Source organism: Crocodylus siamensis, chromosome 2 (genome assembly GCF_052110815.1).
Source record: "Crocodylus siamensis isolate JL-2025a chromosome 2, ASM5211081v1, whole genome shotgun sequence".
NCBI lineage: Eukaryota > Metazoa > Chordata > Crocodylia > Crocodylidae > Crocodylus > Crocodylus siamensis.
In genome coordinates, this window is record NC_143396.1 from 23,535,259 (window position 1) to 23,549,750 (window position 14,492).

The 14,492-nt window shown below is 40.8% G+C and overlaps 1 protein-coding gene across 6 annotated transcripts in view; it reads right to left on the reverse strand.

Annotated features, from left to right (window-relative positions):
• Positions 1 to 1,695: 1,695 nt before the first annotated feature.
• Positions 1,696 to 14,492, reverse strand: part of SORCS2 (sortilin related VPS10 domain containing receptor 2) — a 983,379-nt gene continuing 970,582 nt past the window's right edge. For all 6 annotated transcript variants that reach the window (XM_090035537.1, XM_090035536.1, XM_090035535.1 and 3 more), the window contains one exon: positions 1,696 to 14,376. In XM_090035537.1, coding sequence (XP_089891663.1) covers positions 14,312 to 14,376 — 65 coding nt within the window. In that variant the 3' untranslated portion in view covers positions 1,696 to 14,311. The remainder of the gene's footprint in view (positions 14,377 to 14,492) is intronic.

The window sequence follows — 14,492 nt, forward strand, 5'->3', positions numbered from 1 at the left end:
TGTGGCTGGGGGGAGGGGGGGGTGTTGAAGGCATGACCCAGCTGTGACCAGCTGTGCAGGGTTTGGGGTTTGGGAACTTGGCAGGGAGAGGATGAGTCTATTAACGGCCACTGCTCCACCGCCACCACATTTCCTACCCCAGGGGGAGCCCCATGGGCCAGTTGCAATGGCACTGTGAGTCATATTTGGCCCATGGGTGGAGGTTGAGGCCCCTTGGCATGCTGGTTTGTATCAACAGGGGTGTCACTTGCAAACCAGGGAAAGAGTCTTCCCCTCTGGTGAAGCCTCCCCTGGAGTATCGTGTCCTGTTTTTGGGCCCCACACTTCAAAAAGGATGTGGACGCTTTGGAAAGAGTCGAGTGGAGAGTGACAAAGGTGATTAAAGTCCTGGGATGCAAGATTCATGAGGAAAGGGTGTAGGAGTTATGGTCATTTAGTCTGGAGAAGAGGAAATTGAGGTTGGAGATTAGGAAGAATTTTCTATGAGGGTGGCTGAGTATTGGACTGGGCTATCTAGGGAAGTTGTGGGATCTCAGCAGGAGGTTAGACACACACTTGGCTGGGATGGTTTCATCAGGGCTGAGCCTGCCTTTAACAGGGGACCTGACTAGATGACTTCATGAGGTCCCTCCCAGCCCTACTTTCCTATGATCATTCCTAGGGTGAGTTATTACATTTTCCTTTTTTATTGCTATTCTGTGTTTTTGTTTATTAAATATATCAGGGGCCAGTGAGCATAACTGTCTTATGTTAACTTGCAGGATCAAGGATGTCACTGAGATGACATGGCACACCTACCAGTAGCCCTTATGGCTACACAAGTTCTCCTGCTAACTCTGACCTAAGTCAAGAACAGAACAGCTCAGGAGTTATTATAATCTCTGAGCTATGTAAGGAATCTAGTCATGCAGGGGTTCAAGGTAAAAGCCCGTCTCTGAGAGCCACCCACTTTGGAGGAGCAAAGCAGTACCTACAGGGTGAGAAGCCCAGCACCAGCTAAAACCAGCTGCTGCCAGCTGTTGCAGGACCTTATCTCTGTGCAGAGGCACCTTGGGAAAATGCCATCTGCCATGCCCATGTGTGACAAGACACCTGGTGAAGAGATATGTGAATCAGAAAATGAAAAAAGGAAGAGAAACACAGTAAAGAAAAACATGGAGTGATAAATACAATACAGAATTGAGAAAAAATAAAAAAGTGTGTTGAGAAGCAAATAAAAGAAAGGAAATAACAATGATATGGGAAAAGCAAAGCAACTTGCCCAACTTAGTTTTATTTTATATGTCTATGCCTGAAAGTTACAGAGACTGTATTAGAGATTCCCGAGTTAAAGCTCCTCACAGTGAAAGAAGGGTGACTGGGAGAGGTTTAGAAGAACAAACCAACATGTTCATTTTTCAGTACAACTGCATCACTTCTGTCTCACCACAGAGTGTCGCCCTCCTGCAAATTTTACCACAGCTGAAATGCATTTCTCTGGAAAAAAAGGGAAAGGTCCAATTTTATTTTAATTTGTGTAGAGAATCAAGCTATAAAACTGACAAATGCAACAACTGCCTCAAAGTTGCTGAGGTTCTGTAGCTTGCTGCTGATGACCATTTCTGAATCATTTCCCCTGAAAAAGAAAACTATAGCCACTTCCACTCTACCAAGTCTCCAGACTTTCACAATAAAAATGAGGCCCACAAATAGTTTAGAACCAAATTTTATTAAAGAAAACTCTGTAGTGGAGTTTCTCAAGACAAATGCATACCTTTGGATGCAGTGGAGTACACAGGTATGTATACAGTAGTTTGCTTGCTACATGTTTGGAAGCTGAAAAAACTGTTATAAACTGCACTGAGCAGCTTATAAATACAAGTGAAATTTGCCAAAAATCCAGTGGTGGATCACTAACAGATACTGGGTTATGTATGTGTGCTATATATTGCACAAGACTTTTGATTATGCCATTGATTGTGCAACTGAATCACAGTTAAGTGTTACATTAAGCATATTCAAACAAATAGTTGATTCTTTTCTCCAAAACAGCACGTCACTACAAAACTGCCATTTAATTTGTTACATATTTACAAAGAATATACAAATAACAGGGTTGCTTTTCCATTTATGACAATGCATCAATTATGGATTAATTTCACTCTTTCCTTGCTGTATACAAAGAGGCTTGGATAAAGTCAAAGCATCTCTACATCAAGATAGGAAGGAAGAACGTGCATTATCATCAAAAATCTGAAAATGTAGGAAGGCAAAGAAAGAGAGGACCATGTGTGCACGGATGCTAAAGGTACAGCCTATAGCATACTGATTACTGCTAAAAGCATTTAAGTGGATTGGAAGGGCCACTTGTCAGCACTTAAAAAAAAAAGGTTAAGACATTGCTGTTCCTGCTCATAAGAGCAGCTGTAAGATCGTTAGAAACAACGTAAGTTATATCTTGGCTGCAGTTCTGTTGCATCTGTGCTAAACACTCTGCTGCTAATCAGAGAAATAACAATCATGGGCAAACCCAGCCAGTTGCCTGGCTTGAGTACAGATGCGGTGAAAAGAAGAAAGGCTGATTTTAGCTCACAGCTATATAGCAGATTCACAGAAAATGAGATTCTTCCTTCTGTTACCCAAAGTGTAACTCTAATGAAGTCAATGGAGTTGCCTGGCTGTAAATTAGGGCTGGGTTTGGCCCAGCAATGCCAAAAAATAATCATGGATATTAATAAATGGGAGAATGAGAAAACAGTCATAAACATCTTCACAAGCCATAGTTCATTTCTATGCCTTATGTATTTGCACCTTAGCAAGAGGTGTAAGTTTAATTATCCAGAGTTTTTGGGTCTGAGAGCCAAATCCATGAATAATATTACCAGTAAAGTGAGTGAGTGAGTGAGTGAGAGAGAGAGAGAGAGAGAGAGAGAGAGAGAGAGAGAGAGAGAGAGAGAGAGTGTGTGTGTGTGTGTGTGTGTGTGTGTGTGTGTGTGTGTGAGGAATGCAAGATTTTGCCCTTTGTCAGACATAATCATTATACCACATGCTGCAAAGTTAACATTATGACATTTACCCTCTAGTATTAAAACAGGAAATTCTCCTGTTTCAGCTCTTGTTGAGTTGCTCTTTCTTGAAAAATATATCACAGTTTAGTTTGTACCATCTACTGCTATACTGTCAATTTAAAATAATGATTCTGTAATCCTTTTATTTAGGTGGAGAAAGGTGATCGATTTCTCTTAAAACTGAGCTTGTAACACTGGAGTGTATCTTCTTGCATTCCTCTTTAAAAGATATCCTGTGCAAACATCTTTGCTTTTGGAGGAGATGTGAGTGAAGGTAATGGGAAAGGGATTAATAAGTATGCTCGTGTTTGTGCGTGAAAGTGAAAAGAGATAGTGATGAATAGAGTCTTATATAATATAGACAAACACTGCAGGCTTCCTCCCAGATCTCTTCAACTTTATCCTCAGCTCTACCATAGGGTATTCCTACCATATTGCTCATATTGTGCCTCAGCTCAATGTTAAGTTAATGAGCTGCTCCTGTTTTGCCCTATCAGCCCAGTTTGGTGGTTCCAGGAAACTTGCAGGAGACCACCATGATCAAAAGGAGATATCCCAAGCACATTTTGCCTCTCATAGATCTCTTTCCCACACCTCCAGCTTACTCCTTCTCTGCAGCAAGGATGTCCCACACCGACTGTTCATCCCCACTGCAATGCTGAGCAGTTACAGATACTCCAGCATCATAAACCCCATAAACCCTTCAAATACAAGTTTCCTGACTCCTCCCTTTCTTCCTGGTCCAGGACCAGAGCTAACGAACAGCATCATCAGCAAACATTAACATGGCTTCCAGACACTACATTATATGAAAACCAAGTGTCATGTCTCTCAGTGCTGCCCTTTTATGATAATGGGTTACAAAGGCTTGTTTCATGCACTGGGAATGACCATGCCCCTCATTCCTGCAAGTTTCATGGAACCACATGCACATACCAAGTCCCCCTTCAAGTAATGATCTGTGACCATGCACGGGTGATGTGTCACTGAGAACATCTGGGCAGCATATGAGGCAGGTAGAAGCAGCACCACTGGCTCACTTAAAGGGACTCAAAGAGCACAGCAGGAGAAGCTACTCTAGCAGAGCCCTCTCTGTCCCAGCCGTGGGGAGCTCACATCCCAGGTGTTCAAAACTTACTAAGTGGGTCCCCCCCAAAGTCACAAGCATTTTTAAAAATTAGAAATTGTGGGTACCATGGTTTTGCCTCCTGGCATGGAAGCATTTGGGTTCACATTTTCACACACTTTTCTCACGAGGGCTAGAAAAATGCAATAGCAGGAAACAAGCTAATACTAGCCCTAGGACTTTAAGTACAATATCATAAAAATCTAGAAATACTGCCATTCCACTCCTCTGCTGTCCTCCCTGAACCCCTCCAGAGCCTTTTCTGCCCACACCCCTGCTCAGGCTGCCCTAAACTGTCCCCACAATCCCCTTCCCCTTTCCTCCAGCAGCTACTCCCTACACTGCCTTACATGCGTTCCCCTTGTAAAACCAGCCCTCCACAGCTGCTCTCAAGTTCCTTCAAATCCCTGGATGCTTTCAACTTCTCTAGGCACTTCCACCCACCTGATTCTGCCAGATGCATCTCCATGTCCCAGCAGTGAGGTTTCCCCCTACACTCCGCTGGTCCCCTCCACATCAGTCCCACAGTTTGCTGAATTGCTGAGAACATTCAGTGGACTGAAGAGGGATGGATAGTACATCAACTGTATCATCTCCAGAGAGGCTCTGATGCTATATCAGATGTCACTTGTCAAAACCTAGCCGGTGATGCAATGGGATACAAAACAAGAGATGGCAGAAAGAATGATTCCTTGTAGAGATACAGACACCAGAAGATGGACGGGCAGGTAGGGCAAATTGGCACAAGTGAACATAAAACTAGGAACAAAAGGAAAAAAAAAGAGAGAAAGTAAGAGCGAGAGAGAAGGGAAAATAAAATGTATATAAAAAAACTGGACAAAATGAAGCAAAGCACTTAGAGAATGGCTCCATGTATTAAGTGTATGCAGGTACATGGCCTTGAAGAGTTTAGTCTCAGAAGGTAGAAGGAAGGCTACACAAAAACTAGAAAAGTAGTGATAGCAGGTAAGTCAGGCTTAGGGACTTCATCTCAACGTTTCTTTCAGTATATTACTTCATAATGTGTTGTGAATGGCCAGACTCTCAGGTAAGGTAAAGAAAGTGTGGGAACTTCTTGGTAACAAGAAGTACATTTTCAGGAAGGTTTTGAAGGAACAGGATGAAACTGCTCAGTGTAAAGGAATAGGGAAACACTCCTCAGCTGTAGGAGGTAGGGTGAACAAGACACTGCTAGAAGAAAAACCTGCAGAAAGCTGCCAAAATATAATACACCCAGAACTGAGACATACAATATTCAGAAGAGAAGGAGGGGAGAGTATAGCAGATGTCAAGCTGAAGACAGAAGCAATAGTTTACAGATCGCTGAAGGTGGAATTAGAGAATGAAGCTGAACGAGAAGGGAAGTCAGAGGAAAGACTAAAACAAGGAACTGATATGATTAGAGAACCAGACAAAAAGAGAACTTAAGTGTAGGGAATGCTAAGGACTTGGCTGGGGAAGAGGTAACATAATTTCCCTAACCACTGTCTCAGTACATTGTGAGCCTATTACTGTTTTACTGTTGTTGAACTAGTTATTATCCTCTACACCCTGTTCCTTAAATTTACCCTCATTCTTTTCCGCTTTCCCCCAGGTGCAGGGAACAAGTTGATCAGAGTAGCTAAGTGCCTGGAGCAGTGAGCCAGGACAGAGTGGGATGTATTGAGGAGACCTCAATCATCTCACAATACCCCATGCAAAGTCTTGGAATCATGCAGGACCCTCCAAGCTGTGTAAATGGAGAGGAAACAGAAAAAGTTAGCAAAACTTTAATGTGATTTTTATTATAGCCACTAGGGAGTAGGTCAAGACACCTATTTTTACTGACCCAATCATAGCTGAACTCCAGGATAATTCAAGGAAAAGAACTACCTGCACCTCACCTTCATTCTCTACTATTTCTTTTTAATAGTGATTTATCATGGGCTGAAACATGCTTTTGCTGGGACTTTTGGTAATACACAATGAAAAAATTTCAATGAGAATTTGACAAGTGTTTATGTTATGGGCATAAACACTGCACTTCCATTTGCTGAAATGGGAACACTTCAACTGTGTCTACACTGCTAACTCAAGTAACCAGAAGCAGTGCAGCTACAGTAGTGCGTTATTTCTTCCTGGCTAACATATTGTTTCTCAGCTAGTTTCAGTATCTCGAGACAGCATTGCCTTGTGCCTCACTAACTCCTAGTGAGTTATTAAGGAATTGCACCCTTTGAAAGTTTAGCTTTACACTGTAGCTTTATGGCCCTGAACCTGGTGTGTGCATGTTACTGAATTTCAGGATGTAAATGTCACCTCTTCGGTAGCCCTGCCTACTTCTTCTGTAATCCATGACCTGACTGTAGGCCACCAGTGTATAAAGCTGTTGCTTTCCTGCATGCATCAGTTCAGTGAAGAAGCAACTCTGAAATCACTGTAAATAATTAGTACTAAATTGTGTCTAAGCGAATTAGAAGCAAGAGGCTTGAAATGGTACAACTTATTTATGACATGGGCCAAATGTTATCCTTTGATGTGCAAGAGCAAATGCTGTTGATGTCAGCAGGAGCCGAGGAAAAGAAGTGAAATGTAGAATTTAGCCCATTAATATTAGCACCACAAAAATAAGAATAAAAAAATCCATTTTCATCAGATAGATATTTTTTTAAATGCCTGGTCTCACAAAAGACTAATATCCCCATTATAGTAATAAGAAAATAAACTATAAAGGCATATTATTTAATGTTGTAGATTGCTGTATGCGTTATCTCTACTTGGCAAGGTTTTAGACCCACTGTATTGCAATAAACTATCATAGTGGGGTGATATAAATTGTGCAGAGCCACTGAAACCAAGTACGATCAATAAAGCTCAAATGTAGTTAATGTTTTCAAGTGCTGTGAGGAAATCATTTTAGTTAGAATTGTCTGTGCAAAATAAAGTCTTTGCTATTTCTGTTAGTGTTAATAAAAGTCCCTTGTATTTCCATAATCAGGGACAGAGACAGAGAGAAAATATATTATTGAAAGAATAGAAATAAATTTGAAAATAATCTCCAATGGCTTTGTGTTTGACATATTTTTGTTTCAACTATCAAACACACAAAGACTAAGAGCTTGCATATTCTGTACCACCATCTTGCAGGCTACCACATTAAGTTATATGGTGCTCTGTAATACACTCTGTCTGAAGATCAGCATGGCTGTCAACACAGATGCCAGCACAAACTTGTGGATCAGTAAGGCTTGACATGAGGCTTTGAATGAGATTACAAAAGGCCAACCAATAACTGACGAAAGTTGAAGATTTGTTTCTCCATTTAAAAGCTTGGAAGAAGTGAGGGATATAAAAGGCTTTGAGAAATGAGACCAGAAGACCACTCATTCTCAAAAACACAAAAGTAACTCATATAATTGTCAGATTCAATAGAAAATACCTAAATGAAAGAAACTCCTCTTAGCTTCTCAAAGCATAGACTTTTGCTTACCTTCTGGTACATACAACATCATATGCTCTAGCCAAGAGACAGATGAAAAATAAAACAGTTTTCAAAGGAGGAAGCCACTCTTTAGAGCAGTCAGACTGGTAGGAACTATTTTATACTTCTGCTACATTAAAATAAGCAATAACAGAAATGACTAAGAAGCCAAGAGGAATAACTTATGAGGAAAGATTAATAACCAAAGTATGCAGAACAGGACATTTTTTAAAGACTACAGGACCAGGATTTTAACTGCTCATGCCAGTTGTGGGCCTGAGTTCCTTTGAAGTTTGGCCCTTTAAGTGGCTACATAGTAAGAGTCTAAAATATATGAAGACCATAAATGTTAGGAATAAAGACATATTACTTATCATGGTATGGTGTTAATTGTAAATATATTGAAAGGGGGAAAAAAGGAACATAATCATATAGAATGAATTCAATTAAAAATCCCCTAGGCACATACCAGATCTTCTTTCAGACACTGCAATAGTCTGCTCCAGGAAGTTATATATATATTTTCATAGATAAGCCATCTTATATAATAATATCACAAGAAAAGATAGGGAAGCCGTATTCCTTTGGATCAGAGAAAATTAAATGGGAAGATGGTTACAATTTGAAGAATCAGATTCTTTGACAGGCCCTCTCCATCTCAGTATTCAGTGCTTGTAAGTTAAATGCTTAAACTATCTCTCCACCCCACAATCACTATTCTAGGGCTATTGTACAGTTTTTATTTTTTTCTAAACTTTCTTAGAGATAAGGAGAAATGGGGACTTCAGCATAGTACTACTATACTAAAAAGATTCCAAATGCCTATCATTATGAAGTGAAGTAACTTCCATTCTCCCCCTGCCCCGCAAAAAACCCCTAAATTTTCAAAGAAAGAAACTGCAAATCAAAGTAGCCAACAGATTACATTAAAAATTCAAAACACACCTAGACCAAACATTGTCAAGAAGACGCTGCAAAAAAAAAAAAGAATGTATTCCTTACCCCTGGAGAAACAATATTATTTCTTCACATACAAAACAAAACAGAGAATGGAAACTACTATAGTAATATATCACTGACACATAATATTCTCACACCAAGAAGCTGAATATGTTTGGCATCAATTTAGGGTAGGCTTATTTTTGTACCACCATCATTGGCAACTGGTGCCTCCTAAGTCGCCAGTTGCAGCTGATCTCACCAACTGGGAGGTGAGTGGGGGGGTTCCCCCATGGCTGATCTCTTTGACCGAGGGGTGCGTCTCCCTGTGGCCAGTCTCGCTGACCGTGGGGAGGGGGGTAGCCCTGCAGCTGATCACGCCAACTGGGGGGAATCCCCCCACAGCTGATCTCACCAATTGGGGTGCCAGCGGTACCTCTCCTGGCACCCCCGCTCCCTGGCCGGCACTTGCATCATCACTGACCCCTACTTAGTGAGCAATGGGGAACCACTGGTTTTGCTACAACTAAGCAATCAGCAGTAACTATAAAACTATTCACTTATTCACATTAAATAATGCCTCATCCAGAGAAGTGCTACTGAAATCCAATGACTCAAGTAAGGTGCAATTCATTGCAAGTGCCATGTGTGGACTGAAGAACATAAAAGAGAATGAGCATCAGGGGAAAAAATATTACCTGAAACCAGGGCCTACTATTTTAGTGCCATATACTGACACATTTTATTCTTTGATCCATGAGTGCTGCCAGCAAACACAGTTAATCACGGAGTAAATTCCCACCCATTGGGTGCATCTACACGTGCATATTCACTGTGCAGTAACCTAAATTACTGCACAGTGTTTGCATGCCTATACTGCGTGGTAACTATTGTGACTTATGCTGACTTGGGCGTAAATTTGATACCTATATCATGCAGGTAATCACATTTATGCCCAGTTAGTTACTGTGCAGTAACACGGCATGTGGACTGACATGGAACTAACTTTAGTCCCAAGTCAGACCACACACAGCATTAATGCGCTTTAATGCCTACATGTGTAGACACTGGCCTATTTCAGTAAATTTAATGCAATGTAAATGCATGTGTAGATGTGCCCATTGTGAATATAGGTGTTATAATGTAACCCTAAGTACATTTTTGTTGCCGTTGAATCTAATATTGCCAGCTGACTTTGTACATAGCTGTAGCAGAATTCAGATCATTCCTATCTAGGCGGTTTGCAACCTGCTTAATTTGTAGCAGGTCGCCAAGGAAAGGAGGGGCTGTGCAGCTGCTTGCTGTGGGTTTTGCTTCAGAAGGTGCTTCTTCTCAACTGCTGTGCAGTTGGTCAGAGAAAGAGCGCCCCCTAAACAAAAGCTGCAGCAATCAACTGGAGCAACCTCAGTAGTCCCACAACTTTATTTGGCACATCTCTATATAACCCCTGACAAAGCCTCCTCTTCACAAGGGGCTTGTGAACCTAACTCTATGGACCACCTGGGTTCTACGGTACTAAACATATTATTAGGGACAGGCTGTGCTTGAGCAGTATCTTACTCTTCAAGCCCCTTCCCACATTGACTGCGGTGTGACTTTTTTCAAGAGAAATAGCTTGCCTGCCATGAGGACTATTTGAAGAGTAAAATATTACTCATCTATTGCTGTAGCAGCATTTTATGCCCACTGCGTACTAGTATATGTGACTACTCAGAACAGCAACGATGACTTACGTGACATCAGGATAACATGCACACCTGGGAAGTTACAGCTTGCCCTTTTGAGAAATTAATTTATGCAGTGCATGGGGGCCTCCCTACCCTCTTCTCCATACTCATGTGTATATTGCAATACTTTCCCAAGGCTGCATTTGAAAAATGAAATGCCAGTGTCTGCAATCAGCCCAGAAAGTTCCTCCTCATAGTGTAGATAGGGTATGTAATCTGACAGACCTGCCTCAGCTTCAGACACCTGACTTTTTAGGAAGGCCAGGATGTGGAAATGAGGTCAATACATTGCAAGTTTTCTGTTTTGGTTTTTACTATATAAGTCAAGTATTGGCACTGCTATTAATGTGGCTGAGATATCAGGAAAGCCACATTATAAGACTGTCAGCCCAATAATACTAGGGAATGTAAAGCAATGTAAAAGATTAGCATGAAGATCAGCAAAGTTAGTGCCAATGTCGCAAAGCCATGACATAATAATTATCTGTTCCATAAACAGCCTTTGACTCATATTACATTTTTGCTCTTTAACACTTTTACCTTGTCCAGAATATGGATTTCTTCATTTGCACATAACAATGGCGGCTTTTAAATGTTACATTTAACAACAGTATTAATAATGATTAAAAAGGAATAATGAACTATTAATACTTTGTACTCAGAAAGATCTTTCATTCAGAAAGTCTTGAATAAACATTAATAAATTTAGCCTCACAATATCCATGCGAGGTTGGTATTATCATCCCCATTTACAGGTGGGGCAACCGAGGCACATGTAGGTTAAGTGAGTAGCCGAAAGTCACACTTAAAGACTGTCTCACAAGCAAGAATACCTAATTCCCACAGTACCTAATTTCTATCCCTCATGTCTTAGCCATAAGATCATCCTTTCTAACTAATTAATTGAGTATGTATAGAGAAAGATTACTTGTGTGTGTGTGTGCCTGTGTGCATAGATAAAGATGTGTACACACATAAGATATATGTATATATTTTTGTGTATCTGCCTGCCTGCACATATACAAACACATGTATAAGCGTGTCTGTGGGTGTATTTACCTCTTCCCTTTAAAAAAAATAAAAGAAAAAAGATGTCATGGACACAGTTAAACAGCAAAGCTACCACTAGTATGAATTTTCATTTAAAAATAAACACACGTGGCTTGGGAATGACATCTTTTCAATTTTAAAATAATTCCAGTATAAAGGAATTCTTGCCAATAAATCAAAAGGCTTGTTTTATTATCTAGTGGTTAACATTAATACAGATATGACAATACTGACGGTTCCTCAGAAAAGCATTTTGCCATATTCATAAGCCGCATCAGACCAACCTCCACAGGCACATTGCCAGAATTATATTAATTTTTGAAAAATGCTTTTGGGATTACAAACACTTTTTACATAGTTAGGATTAAAATCATAACTTGCAGAGTCTTCTGCAACAGTTGAGCATTCTACTGTACAACAGAAGTTTTCTGCCACCAGAGATGAATAAAACTGTTGCAAATGTATAAAAATAGTTGCCAAGGCATGAAATTAGTGTATGTGAACTAGTCCATACAGTTTCCTTAGCCAGGTAGCTGAGATCAGCAAAAAAGTCCTTAAGGCAGAATTTCTGCTTTCTACATCTGTAGCATAACTAAGCAGGGTAACTGAGGCAGCAGCCCTGAGTGCTAACCCATACTGGGGAGAAATGTAGAAATAAAAGCTGCCATAATTTCTGGCCAGCTGTGCAGCTGCTGCCCCAGTACACCTCTGCTCTACATTCTTCAAAAAAGTGAGTTCTCTGCTCCCCAGACTGCACAACCAGTTGCTTTGCCCTCACGTAGCCAGAAAAAGGTTACATTGTTTGTATCGTTACAGGATTATTTCAAGTCCATTTCCTCAAAAAAGCATAAGGAGACGGTGAGTAAGTTACGCCTTTGGTGCAACAATCCCAAAGGCTTTCCAAGCATAATGCATTTTCCACTGGCACTTCTTTGCAGAAAATCCAGACTCTGACTGTCAGGATTGCACCTAGTCCTATGTATTACGTGGATCAATTCAAGTGTTGTGTGCTTCTGTGCAGGTTAGTTTGTCGGGTCTCTTAGGGCCAAAGAATTTTCTGAGATGACAACAGAAATTTTCCTGAGCAGGTTTGTATTTATTTTCAGGCAGTCACACCTTCACGTTCTAATACAGGTAGCTCTGAAACCAGATTTTTTTGTGCTTTACACACGGGTTTCTGTAGGCAGGTGAGAAGCTCTAGTACCATATTGCTAGCATGTTGTTTCTGATGAAAACGTATTCCATGATATCATTAATTTCATGGACACATGGATAAGTGACCTAATGGACTGGAGAATTTGTAGATAGTACCATCCTGTCTCACCAGCAGTCCCTATCTGCTGTTTGTTTATTCAGTAGAAAGCAGTTATCTACATCCTTTTTAAGGAAGGTGGTATTTTCACACAGCTGTAAGCATCAGCATGGCATTCAGTGAGCAAAGAGCTAGTCACCCCCCTACTGAAGGCAAAAGGTGAAGAGATTTGATAGGTTTCTGAGGGACTGCCCTAATTTCAGACAGCTATGATGCATGGGATGCCAAAAATTTAAATATATCATGCTGTGATCCATTTCCTACAAGAATCCATAAAAACACATACAACCAGCAAGATGTGGATTTATCAGACTTTCCCTCCCCTAGGGAAACAAGGATGGGATAAGAAAACTCTCAACTCACCCCACTTGCCTTTCTGAAATCTGCTCCTTTGAGCTGTCCATTGCCCTTTCCTGTAGAAATATGGCCCAGTTCAATGATAAGGGTGAAAGAATGACACCCTGTGGTGAGAGAAAAAGAAGTGCAGCCCCTTAAACCCCACTGGATCCCTCCTATGAGCCTTCCTGATTGTCACACACAAGAAAGGTGGTGAAGTTCAGTTGAGAGTCTTCCTATCCCTTCATTGAAGGCAGGGACCGAACACAAAGGGAAACTCCAAGTGTCTGTAGGACTAGTGTGCTACACAGTCGTGTTGGGGGGGGCGGGGGGGATTCTTATACATCTGGGGGCTCTGTCCTAAAGTTAGAAAGTTAAAAAAAAAAAGGTATAAAAGAGATACTTAAAAGAGGTATTTACACTGGCTGGGGTTTTAAAAACAGGAAAGGGAGAGTCAGCACTATTTATTATATAATAACTGGTCTTGCAACTGCTATTTTTGGAGGTGCTCAGTTAGAAGACAATGAAGGAGCAACTTAAACCAGTGTCTGGAAGTGAAGGCACCTGGTCTGGAAGTAGCATCAAGCTGGCACTTTTTTCCTGTCTCTTGGTGATGACCATAAGAGATAGTCGTGGGGCTGAGGATTTATCAAATCAAGGCTCACTACATTTACAAGAGCAACAGGTCCTAAGCCATTACCTCTTCAGTCTATAGCAGGGCCTCAACCAGTGAGCAGAAGCTCATTCGATTGTCTCTCACATTTGGAAGTTAGGAAATAAGACTGAGGAGGAGCTAGGGAGAATATCTGTCTCCTTGCTCATTCTTCTCTGAGTACAGAACCAGACCAGGAAGTCACAGCTTTTTAACCAAGTAAAAATATGGAGCATTCAACCAGCCATTTGCTTTGTGCTAGTCACTGGATTTTAAAGTCAGCTCTTCAGGACCGAAGAATTCTCATCTTCTACTGAATACCTCAATACAAAGAGTTAAGGTCAATCCTTCTAAAAATGAACACAAAGAACCAGAACATATACAGAAAAGAGAAAATATGGCATAGAGTGCGCGTAGGGCTACAAATCTGCTACCTTAGTTTGAATTTGAATTGTAATAAGTTCCCAGTCTATTGTATGAACACAAGACATATATTATCCTTCTCCGTGGTAAGAGACGATGGGCACCTGCTTCCACAGGACTGTGAAGGATCCTTCTCTTCACCAGTGTTTCCAGCCATGTTTCCAATTCTGTGACTTCCCCGGGGAAAAATAAAAAGATACAGAAAAGAGTCTTTCGGTTTTTGTATTCAGCTGCAAATATCAGCTAACCAGGTAACTGTGCATCTCTCTGGAGTTAATGCTCAAAACCACGCCTGAGTGATTGCCTAAGAAAATATAAGAAACAAAATGTTTGTATTAGTGTTTGCAGGTATTCTGAAATATATTTCCCTTTTATTGAAGGGACAAGTCAATCAAATAAGATGATGGTTTGATCACACAA